Source organism: Pyrenophora tritici-repentis, chromosome 10 (assembly GCF_003171515.1).
Source record: "Pyrenophora tritici-repentis strain M4 chromosome 10, whole genome shotgun sequence".
Taxonomy (NCBI): domain Eukaryota; kingdom Fungi; phylum Ascomycota; class Dothideomycetes; order Pleosporales; family Pleosporaceae; genus Pyrenophora; species Pyrenophora tritici-repentis.
In genome coordinates this window covers 510,781-526,433 of record NC_089399.1, presented here as the reverse complement: position 1 = coordinate 526,433, position 15,653 = coordinate 510,781, and the positions used below count along the sequence as shown (strand labels likewise).

At 52.0% G+C, this 15,653-nt stretch overlaps 9 protein-coding genes across 9 annotated transcripts; 5 read left to right on the top strand and 4 right to left on the bottom strand.

The window, feature by feature from the left end:
* Positions 1–957: 957 nt before the first annotated feature.
* Positions 958–1,155, bottom strand: PtrM4_040260 (uncharacterized protein; the record flags this gene model as incomplete). The annotated part of the gene is made up of 1 exon (XM_066104369.1): positions 958–1,155. The coding sequence occupies one exon, from the start codon at positions 1,153–1,155 to the stop codon at positions 958–960; it is 198 nt and encodes a 65-aa protein (XP_065958933.1).
* Positions 1,156–1,447: 292 nt separating this feature from the next.
* PtrM4_040250 (uncharacterized protein) lies at positions 1,448–2,249 on the bottom strand (the record flags this gene model as incomplete). The annotated part of the gene is made up of 3 exons (XM_066104368.1): positions 1,448–1,464; positions 1,551–1,949; positions 1,985–2,249. 3 exons carry the CDS (start codon positions 2,247–2,249, stop codon positions 1,448–1,450), a joined length of 681 nt encoding a protein of 226 aa, XP_065958932.1.
* A 641-nt stretch (positions 2,250–2,890) lies between these two features.
* Positions 2,891–3,454, bottom strand: PtrM4_040240 (uncharacterized protein; the record flags this gene model as incomplete). Its single annotated transcript, XM_001937636.2, has 1 exon — positions 2,891–3,454. The coding sequence occupies one exon, from the start codon at positions 3,452–3,454 to the stop codon at positions 2,891–2,893; it is 564 nt and encodes a 187-aa protein (XP_001937671.1).
* A 641-nt stretch (positions 3,455–4,095) lies between these two features.
* On the top strand, positions 4,096–6,325 carry PtrM4_040230 (Rho GTPase activator (Rgd1); the record flags this gene model as incomplete). The annotated part of the gene is made up of 5 exons (XM_066104367.1): positions 4,096–4,353; positions 4,409–5,018; positions 5,070–5,804; positions 5,855–6,164; positions 6,214–6,325. The coding sequence occupies 5 exons, from the start codon at positions 4,096–4,098 to the stop codon at positions 6,323–6,325; spliced, it is 2,025 nt and encodes a 674-aa protein (XP_065958931.1).
* Positions 6,326–7,255: 930 nt separating this feature from the next.
* PtrM4_040220 (NIPSNAP family protein) lies at positions 7,256–8,386 on the top strand (the record flags this gene model as incomplete). The annotated part of the gene is made up of 3 exons (XM_001937638.1): positions 7,256–7,481; positions 7,541–7,840; positions 7,902–8,386. The coding sequence occupies 3 exons, from the start codon at positions 7,256–7,258 to the stop codon at positions 8,384–8,386; spliced, it is 1,011 nt and encodes a 336-aa protein (XP_001937673.1).
* Positions 8,387–8,905: 519 nt separating this feature from the next.
* Positions 8,906–10,397, top strand: PtrM4_040210 (EPT1, sn-1,2-diacylglycerol ethanolamine- and cholinephosphotransferase; the record flags this gene model as incomplete). Its single annotated transcript, XM_001937639.2, has 5 exons — positions 8,906–9,045; positions 9,090–9,099; positions 9,207–9,507; positions 9,564–9,840; positions 9,890–10,397. 5 exons carry the CDS (start codon positions 8,906–8,908, stop codon positions 10,395–10,397), a joined length of 1,236 nt encoding a protein of 411 aa, XP_001937674.1.
* Positions 10,398–10,923: 526 nt separating this feature from the next.
* On the top strand, positions 10,924–12,639 carry PtrM4_040200 (uncharacterized protein; the record flags this gene model as incomplete). Its single annotated transcript, XM_066104366.1, has 2 exons — positions 10,924–11,270; positions 11,346–12,639. The coding sequence occupies 2 exons, from the start codon at positions 10,924–10,926 to the stop codon at positions 12,637–12,639; spliced, it is 1,641 nt and encodes a 546-aa protein (XP_065958930.1).
* Positions 12,640–12,821: 182 nt separating this feature from the next.
* PtrM4_040190 (HisS, Histidyl-tRNA synthetase) lies at positions 12,822–14,488 on the top strand (the record flags this gene model as incomplete). The annotated part of the gene is made up of 3 exons (XM_001937642.2): positions 12,822–13,044; positions 13,102–13,640; positions 13,688–14,488. The coding sequence occupies 3 exons, from the start codon at positions 12,822–12,824 to the stop codon at positions 14,486–14,488; spliced, it is 1,563 nt and encodes a 520-aa protein (XP_001937677.1).
* A 415-nt stretch (positions 14,489–14,903) lies between these two features.
* On the bottom strand, positions 14,904–15,603 carry PtrM4_040180 (uncharacterized protein; the record flags this gene model as incomplete). The annotated part of the gene is made up of 3 exons (XM_001937643.2): positions 14,904–14,948; positions 15,001–15,179; positions 15,231–15,603. The coding sequence occupies 3 exons, from the start codon at positions 15,601–15,603 to the stop codon at positions 14,904–14,906; spliced, it is 597 nt and encodes a 198-aa protein (XP_001937678.2).
* Between the last annotated feature and the right edge of the window lie 50 nt (positions 15,604–15,653).

The window sequence follows — 15,653 nt, the reverse complement described above, 5'->3', positions numbered from 1 at the left end:
GTGTGATGGTAGAGGAAAGTTGTAGTAAAGCAATTGCAGAGTTTTGAAAGGTTGAGTAGAGTTTAAGTAGAGGTTGGTGGGGTATTTATGGAGCTTGGTGAGAGTGAGCCTTTCTTGTGACCGCGCCAAGACCAAGCAGGCAGACAACCTGCACACTCACAAACAAGTCAGTGCTCAAGTCACTCACCTATGCTATCTGATTGGCCGCAAGATTTCTCTTACACCACGAGCAGTCTGTAGGCACGCCTACGTAACTCGAGGTTTGTTACAAAGAACAGAATGACTTGCTGCACCTCGTCTACATGTAAGAATGCAAACAAGGGCTAGGCCATATCATAAAGACACCAAGTATGAATACTGTCTGTAGAAAATATCAGCATGAATAAAGCAAGCCATAAGTATTGAGAAAGATCATACCTGTCTCGAGGTGAGAGAGACGAAGTGATAAAGAATGACGCATTCACCTGTTAAGAGCGTCCATATTCCAAGACACCGGGTTCAAGGATGGATAGTAACAGTAATGCTTGTTGAAATCTACGACGATGCACTTGGAAAAGCTGCATCAACGTAGTTCCCAGGAAAGTCGAAAACCCATATTTTAATGGTTGAGATGAAGGATATTGCATGAGGAACATGATATAGGATAGTACAGGCTTTTGTTCAAAATGAGAAACTATGAGACAAAGGAAATGGTTTGACGCCACAGACGGAACAGGAATAAGACACTTTCGCCTAATTTGACTAAGTCAACCCCCTTGCATATGCAGTGTAAGTGACAGAATGTGAAGGTTTTCAGGCTTCTCCTCTCATTCGCCAGACTTCTCATCTGCTCGACAATGAAATGACCAAACACATTACGTACAGAGCCTTTTACCCTGCATATCCAATCTGAAGCTCATGATGATATTCCATTAGGCTCAGCGTTCCGAGTTCCTGTCAGACTCGAGCACCACCCCATTAGGCGTTGTTAGCGCCATCGAAAGTAGGCAAAGTGGCATCCTCGTCGGCACCAACACGGAAAGCGTCGTTTTCATAAGGGACGGCATTGCCAAAAGTGGACTGGTGGAAGGCCTCGCCCATGGAGAAGGGGGTAGAGGGAGCGGTGAATCCAGTTTCCATACCAAACGCGGGAGCACCGTCATTGAAATCGGACATTCCTTCAGCAACAGCAGCAGGAACACTGTTATCAAAATCAGGTATTCCTGCAGCGATCGCAACGGGAGCACCGGCATTGAAAGCAGGAATCACTGCAGCGGCGGGAGCACCGACATTGGCAGCTGGAGCACCGGCATCGGCATCGGCATCGGAAGCTGCTTCAGCGAGGGAAACCATGATTTGATTGTAAAGCGGATTGTGCTCGCCATTCGGAAGAGTTGCAGAGTGATTAGACGTCTCATGAACAGGCCCATTCTGATGTGTGATCATGTACTCGTGAATGTTGTGAATCTCAGCCTGAAGCGCTGCCTCGAAAGCAAGAAGCTCAGCAGGAGTTCTGTCATCCTGAGATGTGTTGTGTGGAGCCATGCGCTCAGCAAGGAAGGTCGATGAACCGTTTAAGCAGTGCTTGTAGGTCATGGCGAATAGTTTGCCTTGAGCAACGCGGATGATGTCTTCAACCGAGAGCGCCTTGTCTGCAGCAGTGGCAACCGTTGGTTCGATACCAGCCTCGCGCGAGAGCGTTGGGTTACCATCTTGGTCATGAGACAGTATCCATCCATTGGCCTCGAGGTACCAGTCGGGATGGGGCACGCCGAGCTCAGTGCACACGATACCGAAGAATTCATCCAGCGGAGCCACCTCTTTGGTGAGCTGATCACGGAGCATGGACCAAGCCTTTGCCAGCAACGACCAGAGTGGCTTGTTTGGGTCTGACTCCCACAAGATTCCAAGCAAATTGGATAGCTTCTTCATAGGCCATGACTTGAAGGCGGGAATGTCGATGTAGTAGCCTGGAAGTAGGAAGTCAGCTTGTTGCGTGGCTAACAAGATATCGTGAACTCGCATCGGAAGCCTACGAAAGCATTGAGAGCTTTCTTGGGTTTCTGAACCAACTCGGGGGTGGCGCGGCTGTTGCTAACAGGTGCGGGCAGATTCATCATCTGGTTTGCGAAAGCAACTTGCGCAGCTGGCTCCCTGATGTAACGCATCAGCTGCAGCATTTGAGCACCGCTGCGATTGGCAAGGAACTCGGCGATCTCTGCGTTGGTAGGGTCTCGTATCATGGTCGCATTAAGACCCTCGGCCGACATGTTGGAAAGGTGCGAAGGAGGTTGGTTCGTCATGAGGAGTTTGTTGTGTTTCAAGCTTGCCAGTAGAAAGGTTGAGCAGAGTGTTTTGAAAAAGGATTTGTGTAGGTAGGTGAGATGGGGGTGGGTGGCTTGAGACAGAACAAAGGCAGGACTGTGAGCTTAAATGATTGGTGGGGCAAGGCAACGGGCGAGACCGTCAGTGCATTCACCTTCACCTCTTGTTGCCTAACAGGCCTAAAAGAGCACGTTTTGTGTTATTTTTATAGGGCATCAGAGCGTTGCCCCACATAAACCCCCCCGACAGCAAGTGACGGACAGTCCTTAGTATTGTGCTTTCAAGTCTCGTGCTAAAAGCACAAGGTGAGTGGGCAGTGTGAAAGAGACACACACCAACAAGAATGTTCAAACCCAAGGATTGGATGTAACTGCGGGTCGATAAAGTGCCAGCCGAAGGCAAGCAATATGGTGTACAAACGTGCTATTGGTGTGTCAATTGCCTGCAGCCACAAGTGGAACCCACATTGCTATTATGAATGTTTACACCTACTAATGAAACTTGAATTCTCGAGGGCAGGTAAAAGATAAATAATCATACCTTTAATGCAAAGCGCTTGCACGTGGGATTTGAATTAGCGTCTCATCTAATTCGATCGGGTGCCAGTCGCTTCCTGGCTGTCGATATGAATAGCAACAGCCCAATCCCTCACCTGACCTTTCCAGTCTGCGATCCTCCCACCACGAACTTTGACAATTACAACTCTGACTTCTGCTCCTTCGACATAACATTTGGTGCCGCCATCGCCCTCCCTCGGAGTTTCATCACCTCCAATCCCAGCACCTAATCCGCCACCTCCCCACAAACCTTGTCCAACTGGGGAGCTTGAGTAAGTATCTTCTCCACCGGGACTAAAGGTATTGTTCGCTACGTGCTGGGCCCTGTACCAAGTCTCCTCTTCGGTCCCCGAGGGTACAAGCTCAGCAACACCGTTAATGGTAGTACTGATTCGGCTCAATGAAGCAGTGTTCATTCCGAGGAGAAGCTCGGCAAGTGAGCCAGATCGGGGTGCTGGATGCGATGGCGATGGCGAACGTCCTGGCTGGCTGAGAGTGGGCGGACGGTGTGACACCCAATCGTGCACTAGGAGAGAAACGAGGGAATTGGACTCTAAATTTTGTGTCTTGCGAGATGATGAGGGGGTTGTCATGATGATAATGGGACTTGAGCAGTAAGGCGTGCTGGGTAGGTAGGTGTAGTTCATCAGAGAGACATGGGGAATATTATCCGAGCACGTTGCGAGATGAAGCTGCTGGTGCGTTAGAACGAACAAAGTAAGATGGCAGATATTGTAGCCATGTATTTATGAAGTGACTGCAAACACGTGTTTTGCCAGTTGGGACGGGAATGCAGGGGTGATAAGGTCGAAAGAACTTGAGAGGATATCAGGGGATATGATATATCGAGGATTATATAGATGCACATGAGTTTGAAGAGACTAGTTTAAAGAGACTAATTTGACGAGGTGGAGACAAAGACGGATGTGGCTGGGAAGCACTCACAAAGCGAGCATTTTGGAGACAGGTGATGACCTCGTCCGGCAAGGCGTTTGACATGGCGGGCGTAGACTAAGGGAGTGGCAGTAGTAGGCGGGGCAAGAGGAAAGGGATGCAGTGTAGGACGACAGTGATGGATGGACAGAGCTTGACAGCGGGAGGGATGACGTTGGCATTGTCCGTGCAGCATGCATGCAGGTATCGTCTCCGCCTCAGCCGGCGATGCGCGTACTGTATCCCGACGACACCAACAGCAGTACTAATTACAATTCTTGATATCAGAACAGCGCCCAAGATGGCTGCACCGCCCATGATGCCGCCCATGGAGAGCAGCGAGAGCTTCAACCCTGAATTCAACATGGCAGGCACGCCGCCTAAAGAAGGCGCCCCGGCGCTCGCCTCGCCCATGGAAGACGCGGCTCCCGCATGGCCCGAACAGCGGACGGGGCCCCCGGATGCGCAGACACAGCAGAGAGTGCACGATGTACTGTATTCGGATATAGGCGTTGCGACGCTGCTGAATCGGCTCAAGGCCAGCATTGCGAGCGCCAGAGTTAGTAGCCCCCCTAGATTCAAAGGCGCGGGCGCCGTGCTGACATGCATGGTAGGACTTTGCCAATTTCCTCAAGCGGCGGGGTGCGCTCGAGGAGGAACATGCGGGCAGCCTCAAGAAGCTGAGTCGCCTGACGCTGGACGGGGTGCGCAAGCCAGACACGCGACATGAGAGTTACCAGACACAGTTCGAGCAGGTCCTCCACGCCAACGAGCGCATCGCCGACAATGGCACCCAGTTTGGCCTTGCACTGCACGCCATGCACGAGAACCTGCTGCAAATGGCCAATAAGATGGAGGCGAACCGCAAGACGTGGAAACAGCAGGGCCTTACTGCGGAGAACAAGGTCCAGGACGCCGAAAGGCTGGCGGAGAAGGCCAAGGCCAAGTACGACCAGCTTGCCGAAGATCTCGACCGCGTCAAGACGGGCGACACGGGCGCGGGCAGGAAGTTTGGCCTCAAGGGGCCCAAGTCGGCGGCTCAGCACGAGGAGGACCTGCAGCGCAAGACGCAGGCAGCCGACCAGGACTACGCCAGCAAGGTGCAAACGGCGCAGACGTCACGTAAAGAGCTTGTAGCCACTACTCGTCCCCAGGCCGTCGCTGCGCTCCTGGATCTTATCAAGGAAACCGACGCTGCCCTGACTATGGAGATGCAGAAATATGGTACGTATCTTGTCCTGCACACGAACCGAACACCGACTGATATCTAAGCAGCCTCTTTCAATGAGAAGCTAGTAGTCAACAACGGCCAAGTTGTAAGCCCTCAGCCGCTCAAGGGCTCCACTAGCCAGCTTTCACCGAGCATCAATCAGCTCATCTACCAAATCAATAACGAGCGCGACTTTGATGAGTACATCCTGAGCCATGCCTCCAAGGCTCCCTTATCCAAGGCGGAACTGCAGTACGTCAAACACCCGACACAGGCCCCGACACGGTCACATCCAACACCCCCAGCGGCTGTGAGCATGAATCGACAGGCCCCGGCGCAGGTACAGAGCCAGCCGCCACCATTTTTCTCAATCCCGCAGTCAGATGCCAACCCCCCATTGTCTCTGCCACAAGTCCCTCCAAATCTCGACTCTTCCCAACCACCGCCTTCTGCGCTGCAGACGCAATCCCAGCATGCCCATGCGCCGCTTTACAACAATTCTCCGTACTCACCTGCCGCTCCGGAGCCTTTTCCACAACCAGACTACCCTCGTGGACCAGTTGGTCAGGCCACAGCACAGCAAACCAGTGGCGTGCTCTACAACAGTAGTCAGCCCCCCGTCAATCCTGTGTTTGGCGTCACATTGGAAGATTTGTTCCGCCGCGATGGCTCTCCAGTACCCATGGTAGTCTATCAGTGCATCCAGGCTGTAGATCTGTATGGGTTGGAGGTAGAGGGCATCTATCGCATCCCCGGCACCTCCTCACACATCCAACAGTTGAAGGCTCTGTTCGACAGCGGTATGCTATTATTATGATAATTCGTAACAAGCCTAGCTAACGGGTTCCAGATGCATCCCAAGTGGATTTCCGCAATCCAGAAACATTTCAGCAGGATGTCAATAGCGTCGCTGGACTGTTGAAGCAGTTTTTCCGCGAGCTTCCCGATCCACTTCTTACTCGGGAATTCTATTCCAAGTATATTGACGCTGCACGAATTGACGATGAGACTATGCGGCGAGACTCGATGCATGCACTGATCAATGCTCTCCCCGATCCAAACTACGCAACGCTGCGCGCTCTCGTTTTGCATCTGCATCGGGTTCAACAATCATCCGAAGTCAACCGCATGAGTACTGCGAACCTCGGAATTTGCTGGGCGTAAGTCAACTATTCGCCGAGTGCTGACCATAGTGCTGACATGATACAGACCGTCTATAATGGGACCCCACAAAGGCAACAACATGGCCGACGCAGGCCTACAAGCCCGTGTAGTCATAACGATCCTTGACAATGTTCTCCAAATTTTCGATGAGGATTAGACAATGTGTGAAGTTGATGGCGTTGTTTGTAGCCTCGACGCTGTACGAATCTGTCGCTACACATCACAGCTCACACTAAAGTGAAATTATCTAAACCTTTCTGCTACATGTCTCCCCGCGACTATCCACAGCCAATGCATTTGGGTATGGTCGCTGTGTAGCAAAGTGGCCAGCTGTGCAGATGTCAAGCAGCTGGAGCTATCAAGGCCAACGTGCTACAAGGGGGTTGCACATCGCCGATAGATTACACGGGCTGGGGTTGAGGTCGGGGCGAGTCCGTAGGGGTCTTTGGTTATTGAATTTTGAATTTCCTGGGTCGGAAACTGCACAACCAAAGACGACGTCACGGCATGTTGTGAAGAAGGACCGAATCACAAGTAGTGGCGCCTGAAGGCGGATGTTGGAATATCGAATTATTTAGAGCGCTGTACGATGCGACGTCCGAAATGAAGCAGGTGATCTCACGTGTTCAAATCGCCAGTATAGCCATACCTGGGGGCATGCAGAATGTCGGTCTGGTTGGGAAGACCCGTAACGCGTGTGCGCTTGCGTGCACATGCAGTCATGAGCAAGTGTTTCAGACACAGACTCACCTTGGTGTCATAAAATACTTCTAATAGGCGTGTCTGGCGACTATAGTGGCCCTTGTAAACTAGTATGTCAAGTATTTTATGACACCCGGGTGGACTGTCAGTTGGCGGGAGGCGGAGATGTTTGCAGTGGGGCGCAGTTACCCCAGTGCCCCGGGCGCGCTAGCTAGCTTGACAGGGAGAGCTCCCCAGTTCAATGAGGGGAAGCTGGTGGTCTCTAGATCACACGGATCGAGCATTGAAACACCACTACGCCGGTCAGCTCAACTGTACTGATTCTCCTACGCTATCATAAACACGCTTGACACTTGAGTACCATTTTCGATCCCACCCCTCCACCATGCTCACACGTCGTGCTTGTGCCGGCGTGCGCGGCATCCTCGCCCCGCAACCTGCTATCGCTTTCCGTTCTCGGGCTTTTGGTGCTGCGGCTGTGACGCAAAGCCCAGCTCGAGCCCCTGCAATTGCCGATATCACGCCCGACAGTGCCGCGAGTTTCAACGAAAAGCAGAAGAGCTTCCGCGACGGTCTGGTGGCTGCACAGAAGCGAAAGGAACAAGAAGAGAGTGCGTGACACGTCGATCAAATCATCAAGAGACCAATCTGCTGACACGTGCAATTATAGAAGAAGCCCGGGCCCGAGAGGAAGAAAACAGCAAGAAGAAAGGCGGTGCGCTGTCTTCTCTCATCTACGGAACACCCGAGGGACGCGAGCTTGACAAGGACATTGAGCGCAGCTTCTCTCAGGTCCTGGCTCGGGGCAAGTATGTTCACTCGATTGTGTTTCATACGGTAAAGCCAGACAAGGTCGACGAGTACACCGAGCTGGTGGGCAATTGGTATTCAAAGATGGTTTCCATTCCCGAGAACAAAGTCCACCTTGTAGGGAGTTGGAAGACTGAGGTCGGCGACTGCAACACCTTCGGTAAGATTGTACATCGTTTGGAACCCATGCTCCTCTCGCATTCACTGACCAGGCCGAACAGTGCACATCTGGGAGTACCAACGCTACGAGGGATATCACGAATCGCTTCACAATATTCAGTCTCACCCCGAATTCCCTGCCTTTGATGCCAAACTCAAGACCTTGATCAGCTCCAAGCACACATCACTCATGCAAGAATTCTCCTTCTGGCCAACGACACCGCCTCGTCAGCTCGGCGGTATATTCGAACTCCGCTCGTACACACTGCACCCAGGCAATCTACTCGAGTGGGAGACTCACTGGCGACGTGGCCTGAAAGCTCGACGAGAGGTCATGGAAGGCGTTGGTGCTTGGTTCGTCCAGATTGGCGATCTGAACACTGTTCACCACTTATGGCAGTTTGCGAACCTAGAGGAACGCAGGATTCGTCGCGAACAGAGTTGGAGTGTGGAAGGTTGGGGCGAAACAGTGCACAAGACTGTACCGCTCATCCAAACCATGAAGAGCAGGATACTCATGCCTTGTTCTTGGAGCACGGTCGCCTAAATATCAGTCGGGCCCAAGTAAGACACTGGCTCTGCAATTACTTGGCGGCCGGACATTGTTCGGTGAAGATAAACGCGATGCACGGTCATAGGCAGATGGAAAATATAGCCGTCATAAGTTTCCAGCAGGATACTAGTCAGCTCGGTGGATGAGGTGTAAAATAAAGGGCAGCCACTCTGTTATCGCAGAATAGAGACAAGGCTGCGCATATGATCATGTACCTAACCATAGCAATCACATGATATGATTCATGAGAAAGAAAAAAACACCGATGATCAACTCTCTCGATGCGATGCTCACACTTTCTTGTATGATGTGGGAAGTCACCGCACAGATACCGTGCCCGTCCATATTTGGTGGTAGTGAAAACAGGCCGGAGCAGCGGCCGACGTCATAGGTCTGATTCCAAGCTCGGGCCTCTTCTCTCCCACATGCCAACAAAGCGTTGATATTGTCTTGTCTGCAGTCACCCCAACGAAAATTGCCAACCCCGCATAAGTGCAGAGATACATCTCAAAGATGGTGTACATACGGCAAGACAAGCTACCGAAGCTCAAAGAATACAAATACTCTGGTGTGGATCACAGTCTGCTCTCGCAACATGTCCTCAAGCCTTTCTACACCCATGTGGTCATCAAATGTTTTCCTATGTGGATGGCGTAAGTTTTCTACACTGTTTCCCTGACAAGTGCTAATATTCTAGGCCTAACCTTGTGAGTCCGATCCCCTCGATCGACGTTGAGCGACTTTACGGGTAGCCCGCATCTCAATTCGCATATACACCCTTTACACTGCTATAACTGACGTCGTCACAATGCAGATCACGCTCTCTGGATTTGGTTTTATTGTCATGAACTTCCTCACATTACTCTGGTATACCCCGACTCTCGATCAGGACTGTCCACCATGGGTGTACGCTAGCTGGGCGATTGGCCTCTTCTTGTACCAAACTTTTGATGCCGTCGACGGAAGCCAGGCCCGAAGGACTCACCAGAGTGGTCCACTGGGCGAACTTTTCGATCATGGGGTCGATGCGGTCAATACTACTCTAGAGGTGTTGCTGTTTTCCGCGACAATGAATTTGGGCCAAGGCTGGAAAACAGTCCTAACGCTCTTTGCATGTAAGCCAGCATCCATGATTCATTGTTATTGTCAAGGACACTACTGACTCTCAAAGCTTCCATGACGTTTTATGTGCAGACTTGGGATGAGTATCACACACATACCCTGACCCTGGGCGTCATCTCTGGGCCCGTGGAGGGCATCCTGACACTTTGCATTATATATGCATCGACGGCGTTTCTCGGCGGTGGCAGTTTCTGGCAGCGCTCCATGCTCCAAAGCCTTGGTATTAAGAAGAATGATGTTATTCCGGAGCTTCTGTTCAACATGGCATGGAACGAATGGTACATGGTCTATGGAGGTGCTGTTTTGGTTTTCAACACAGTTTCAAGGTAAGAAACAATCAAGAAAATGGCGCAAAATATACTGACTGGGTTGCAGTGCAACAAACGTCATGAAGGCGCGTCGTGCCCGTGGGCAAAAGACGCGCGTTGCCTTACTCGGACTTCTCACCTTTGCAGCCGCCTGGATACTCATCCCTGCGTACTTGTATCTGCAGCCTGTGATCCTGCACCACCATCTGGTACCTTTCATCTTCTACGCAGGTCTCGTCAACGCCTACTCCGTGGGCCGCATCATCATCAGTCATCTTACAAAATCACGCTTTCCTCGAGGCAACGTACTGATCTACCCTCTCATCTATGGTGTTATCGACTCCCTTGGCCCATGGTTGCAAGAGCACACTGGTGTGGGTTGGCCTAGTGCTCTCGGGAACGATGTTTATCAAGTCGCCTTTGTTTTCATGTGCCTGGGCCTCAGTGTAGGTGTGCACGGAAGCTTCATCGTAGACGTTATCTGGACTATCTGCGATTATCTCGATATCTGGTGTCTCACGATCAAGTACCCTTACCAGCCAGTAAAAGAGAATCTGGAGAGGAAGGGCCAGTGATGATCTGGTCTCGGGGTCAATGGTGATGGTACTTAGTCAAGTTCCTGACAAGAAGGTGTGTCCCCACAACAAGATTGTATAGATGGAAGAACTTTTAAGGTCTCAGTGGTAATAAAGTCACATTGAGCCTGGACGCATAGTTAGACGTAATATGATAATATTGTTTTATTAGATGACCCAAAAGCGTGATGGATCAAGGCTTGAACAAACGTCAGCAATATTGGTGCGCGACACAGACTTTTGCATCGGAGCAAGGGGAGCTTAATGTAAGCGGCCAAGCTCGAAAGCCGCATAAGTGGCTAAAGCAATGGCGATGCCCACCCAGGTGCCCAGGTGATCAGCATTGAAGCCGGAACGATCCGTGTACACCAATCCACGCTAGACTGATACGGTTCACCTCCGCTTACATCTCCGCAACTTGGTACCTGCATGTAATGCTTGGTTGCTACTACTACTACTACTACTACTACTGAGTCTATTTTTCAGCCCAAACTGAGCTTGGTTGCTATCAACCTCTAACGCCAGCATGGCAAACTCGGGAGTCAACTTGGCCGTTACGAAAGACGGCGAGACTTATAACAAGTTGCAGCGACCTTCCGATTACCTCACATCAACGCAGTCGACTCCACCACCGCTAGCTGCAGTCTCATCCTCAGCAGTGACCAACAGCAAAAGAAAGCGCGACCAAAACGATGAATCGGGAAACAAACGTCTGAGGAACGATGGCAGTGTTCAAAACTATAAAGGGAGGTCGCGCGCTTCTCAGGCATACCAAGAGCACGGTATCCAGACGGTGCTACCAGGACTTGATGGAGAGGAGCAACTGTCAGACGAGTCTACTGGCGAAGCATTGGCATACCTTCAAAGTGTCAGGTAAGTGCTGCGTCGCGCATCCCTTGCGGAAAAGCTGCCTCCATGCCGAGCTTGTAGCTTACCTTCAGGGACTAGATCCGAAGCATCCACCATCCCTACCCTCCTTGTGGCCTCGAACAAACCCAATGAAGCCGATAGCGATTCGTACGACGATGAGCATGCAGCCCGCAGAGACACGGCTGATGCAGAAATTGTTCTATACAGTGATGGAGCCTATATCGCCGTGGACAGCAGATGCAATGCTGACCTAGAGTCTTGGGACGGAGACTCACACGACCTCGCCCCACAGGAGAGCTGCCACGTGATGCTCCTTCAGCGGTTTCGTGCTCATCGCAACAAGCTTGCTGAGATCCAAAAAGACAAAGCGGTACCGAGCCAATCAACAAGCACCGGAGACTCAAGGCGCACACAAAAGACGAGCAAGCAAGAATGGTCAGATATCGTCGAGCGTGACTATCCAGTGGCAAGGAATGTCGTGCAGCTGGACGATCCTACGCTTTATCTGGCTCTGCAGGGCTGCGCGCTGGCCTTGGACCGAACAGCTATCATATCTCGTCAGCAGAGCTGTTGGATATGGACGTTACTTGCACTCATGGGAGAATTTGGCACACTGGACTATAAGCGTATCGGCAAGATCAGAGATTTAGGGCTAACGGCCGGACGGTTAGCGACAAGGCTTCGTTCACAGAAGCTGGCGTCGCAATGTAGCCCCAAGGGAGATACAGGCGAACAATCGGTATTGGAGGGCATCGAGAGCAGCGGTCAGGAAATGCATTGCCGGGATAAGAGCATAATCGGCGAGGCAACAAAGGTGTTCCAGGAGGGCACTTCACATATGGAAGACATTGGACTGTTAAACCTGGGTACTGTAACAGCTGGCGACGCCATCTGCAACGAGGGAAGTACTCTAGGCGATGGTGACAACATGGATGGCAACGCGGATGATTCGGATGCAGATATGATCATATCTGATGAAGAAGAAGAGATGGTTGAAGGTGCTGAAGATGGAGGCCTTGAGATGGCCCGGGCCCGTCTCCTTGCACAGCTTGGAGACCGTTTGGTGCATTCTAAGATGGCATCATCAAATACAGCACCTGAAGTAAAGCCAGTACAGGGGTTCAAACAACTATCGCGGGTCGAGGCTGAGATACAACGGCAACAAATGCGTAGGCAGGAGTCTCACAAGGAAGTGGTTCCGCACCCTCTGTCTTCGACTCCCAGTTCGACACGAGCAAGTCAAAATAGGATCGACAATGCTCCCTTGACTGAAGACGAGTGGAACACCAAGGTCACCATCGATATGATCTTGACTGTAGTAGCAGAGTGCTATGGACAGAGGGACCTGCTGAGATTTCGAGACGTGTGGTGAGGGCACACTTAATTACTAGATACCCATACAGATATCTCCACGACTTTTGCTTTCCGCAACAGCTCCATTGCACACATGCAAGTTATCTGTGACGTCGATATGCACGGGCCAAGACGCGAAATAAAGGATCATCTGCGCAGGCGCGCTTGCTCTTGGGCGAACGATTGAGTCACTTTCCGCCCATGCAGCGCATTTCACCCCACTTTGTCTGCCCCGCGCTCCTCCAAGACGCCCTCCGTCTCACTTTCGCCTACAGCAAAATCAGCCCAACGCCAATTCGTCTGCGACTCTCTGCACCCCGCCGCCGGCTCTGCACGCAGGCCCCGCCTTTGGTTGACGACGACATGGGTAAAGAGGACAAGAGCAAGAGCTTCAACTTGAAGGTGCCTAAAGGCACACGCGATTGTATGTATTGCTTTTGCCGTGCAATTGCATCTAAATTCTTCTACTAACAAAACTCAGGGACCGGCGAAGACGCTGCTCTCCGCGACCGGCTATTTCAAACGGTGACTGAAGTCTTCAAGCGCCACGGGGCGACGACACTCGACACGCCCGTTTTCGAGCTCAAGGAGATTCTCAGCGGCAAATATGGAGAGGACTCGAAGCTGATCTACGACCTGCAAGATCAGGGTGGCGAGCTATGCTCTTTGCGCTATGATCTTACGGTTCCGCTTGCACGATGGCTCGCCATGAACCCGAGTGTACAGAGCTTCAAGCGATACCAGATTGCGAAGGTGTACCGGCGGGATCAGCCAGCAATGACCAAAGGTCGCATGCGAGAATTCTACCAATGCGATTTCGACATTGCAGGCTCCTATGACACCATGATTCCCGATGCCGAGGTGCTCAAGATCACAACCGATGTCTTCGATGCGCTAGACTGGGGTTCATATACAATCAAGATCAATCACAGGAAAATTCTGGATGGCCTATTCAAGGCGGCTGGTGTGAAGGAAGAGCTAATACGTCCAATCAGCTCGGCTGTGGACAAGCTCGACAAAGTAAGAAGAAAGCCCTGAGTCCTTTCTCAGCTACTAACGCACTCCAGCTACCGTGGCCGGAGGTGAAGAAAGAGATGGAGACGAAAGGTCTTCCAACAGAAGTCGCAGACAAGATTGGTGAATGGGTACAGCGCAAAGGCGGCGACGACATTATCGAATTTCTCAAAACAGACGAGGTTCTCTCAAAATCCGAGGATATCAGCCAAGGTGTTCGGGAGATGGAGCTGCTCTTCGCCTACCTGGACGCTTTCGGCTCCCGGAAGAGAATATCCTTCGACCTCTCACTTGCTAGAGGCCTAGACTACTACACTGGTCTGATCTATGAGGTTGTCACCGAAGGGTCAGCACCGCGTGTGCAAGGACAGCAGCAAGAGATTGGTGTAGGGAGTGTGGCTGCGGGTGGTCGATATGACCAGTTGGTCGGCATGTTCAGCGGCAAGCCTATTCCTTGTGTTGGCATCTCTTTCGGAATTGATCGAATCATCAGCATCATGAAAGCGCGCGGTCAATCGACACAACGTGCCAAGGACGTTGATGCGTTTGTCATGGCGTTTGGTGGCAAAGGCTTCACGGGCATGCTGACGGAGCGTATGCAAGTTGCACAGGAGTTATGGGCTGCAGGTATCAAGGCCGAGTTTTCTTACAAACTGAAGCCGAAGGTGCAACAGCAGTTCAAGCAGGCCGAAGTGGCGGGTGTTCCACTTGCTGTCATTCTTGGGGAGGACGAGCTCAAAGAGGGCAAAATCAAGATCAAGGTTCTCGGGATCAAGGACGAAAATGACCCGGAGAAGGACGGTGTGTTGGTTGACCGGAGCAACATGGTTACAGAGATTCAGAAAAGGCTGTGAGGGGCAGCTCCAAGGTTGCGGCGAGTGGTAGCATGCGGACTGATAGTGCGTTATAGATACCCATAGACTACTTTCTGCGCACCCACCTTGTTTGGCAATGGGGAAGAATGGGATGTTAGGGGAAAGTTACAATGGCCAAAGCACGTGTGACCGTTTGATTCTTCCAACTGGGCCTAGAAACGTAGTACTTTACGATGACTCTTGCATGTTGGGACTAGCCGGGAGAGACGGAGATGGAAAGAAGAAGATAGGTGGCATCAAGGAGAGTAGCATATGGGGCAGCGGCAGTAACGGAGAGATTTAATGTTCTACGCAATGCATCCATGGCAGTCTTATATACAGACATGCAATAAAGACGGGAAATTCACGGCTCGTCATCAGCAGCTTTCTCAAAGTAGGCCCATACGACGGCGTCTTAGTAGCCATCCTTGCCCCACTTGTTGTAGGTATCGTGGAGTTCCTGCAATATCAGCACAGTCTAGTCTGTGCATTTGAGATTAACGAGTACATACCTTGGGAAGAGTGACGTTGGGGATCACCACGACATTTAGTGCAGAGGGCGCATCCTTCTTGACGCTGGTGTCACCGCCGGGGTGGTACTGGTAAGGGCCTGTGCCGCCCTGCTTCCAAGGCTCGCTGTCTGCGGCCTTGGCGACGGTACGCTCAGACGAGGCACTTGTTGGAGAGCGAGCTTGTGGCTGTCAATATGCTTGTGTGGTAGCAGACGCAGCTAGGGGCTTACAAAAGTGCCATCCTGCAAGACCGAAAACGCCGCTCATGATAGCAAATAGTACATAGAGTTCGGGGTCGCGCTTCGCTCCCGTCTTGAGGGCGTCTTTGCCGGCTTGTCGCTCGCCTTCAGCCGCAGCGCTGGCCCACCGTCGGAGGGCAGGAGTCGGGCGAAGGCGCGGAGCGGCGCGCAAGGCCGAGCGGGCGATGATGGAGGACATGGTGGGTGCAATTGGGCGTGGATAGGCTTGCGAGGGGGCGTAGGTGCGAAAGAAGCGTGCGTTCAGCGCGGACGAGGGCAGCCGTGGTTCCATGTCGGAACTCGCTCGCGGGTCGCCAAGCGTAACGGCTGCGTCAGGACGGCCGTGCGCATCGACCTCTGCCATCACACCTGTATATGCGCCCCTTTCGTCAAAACAACACAGCCTGTCCATCC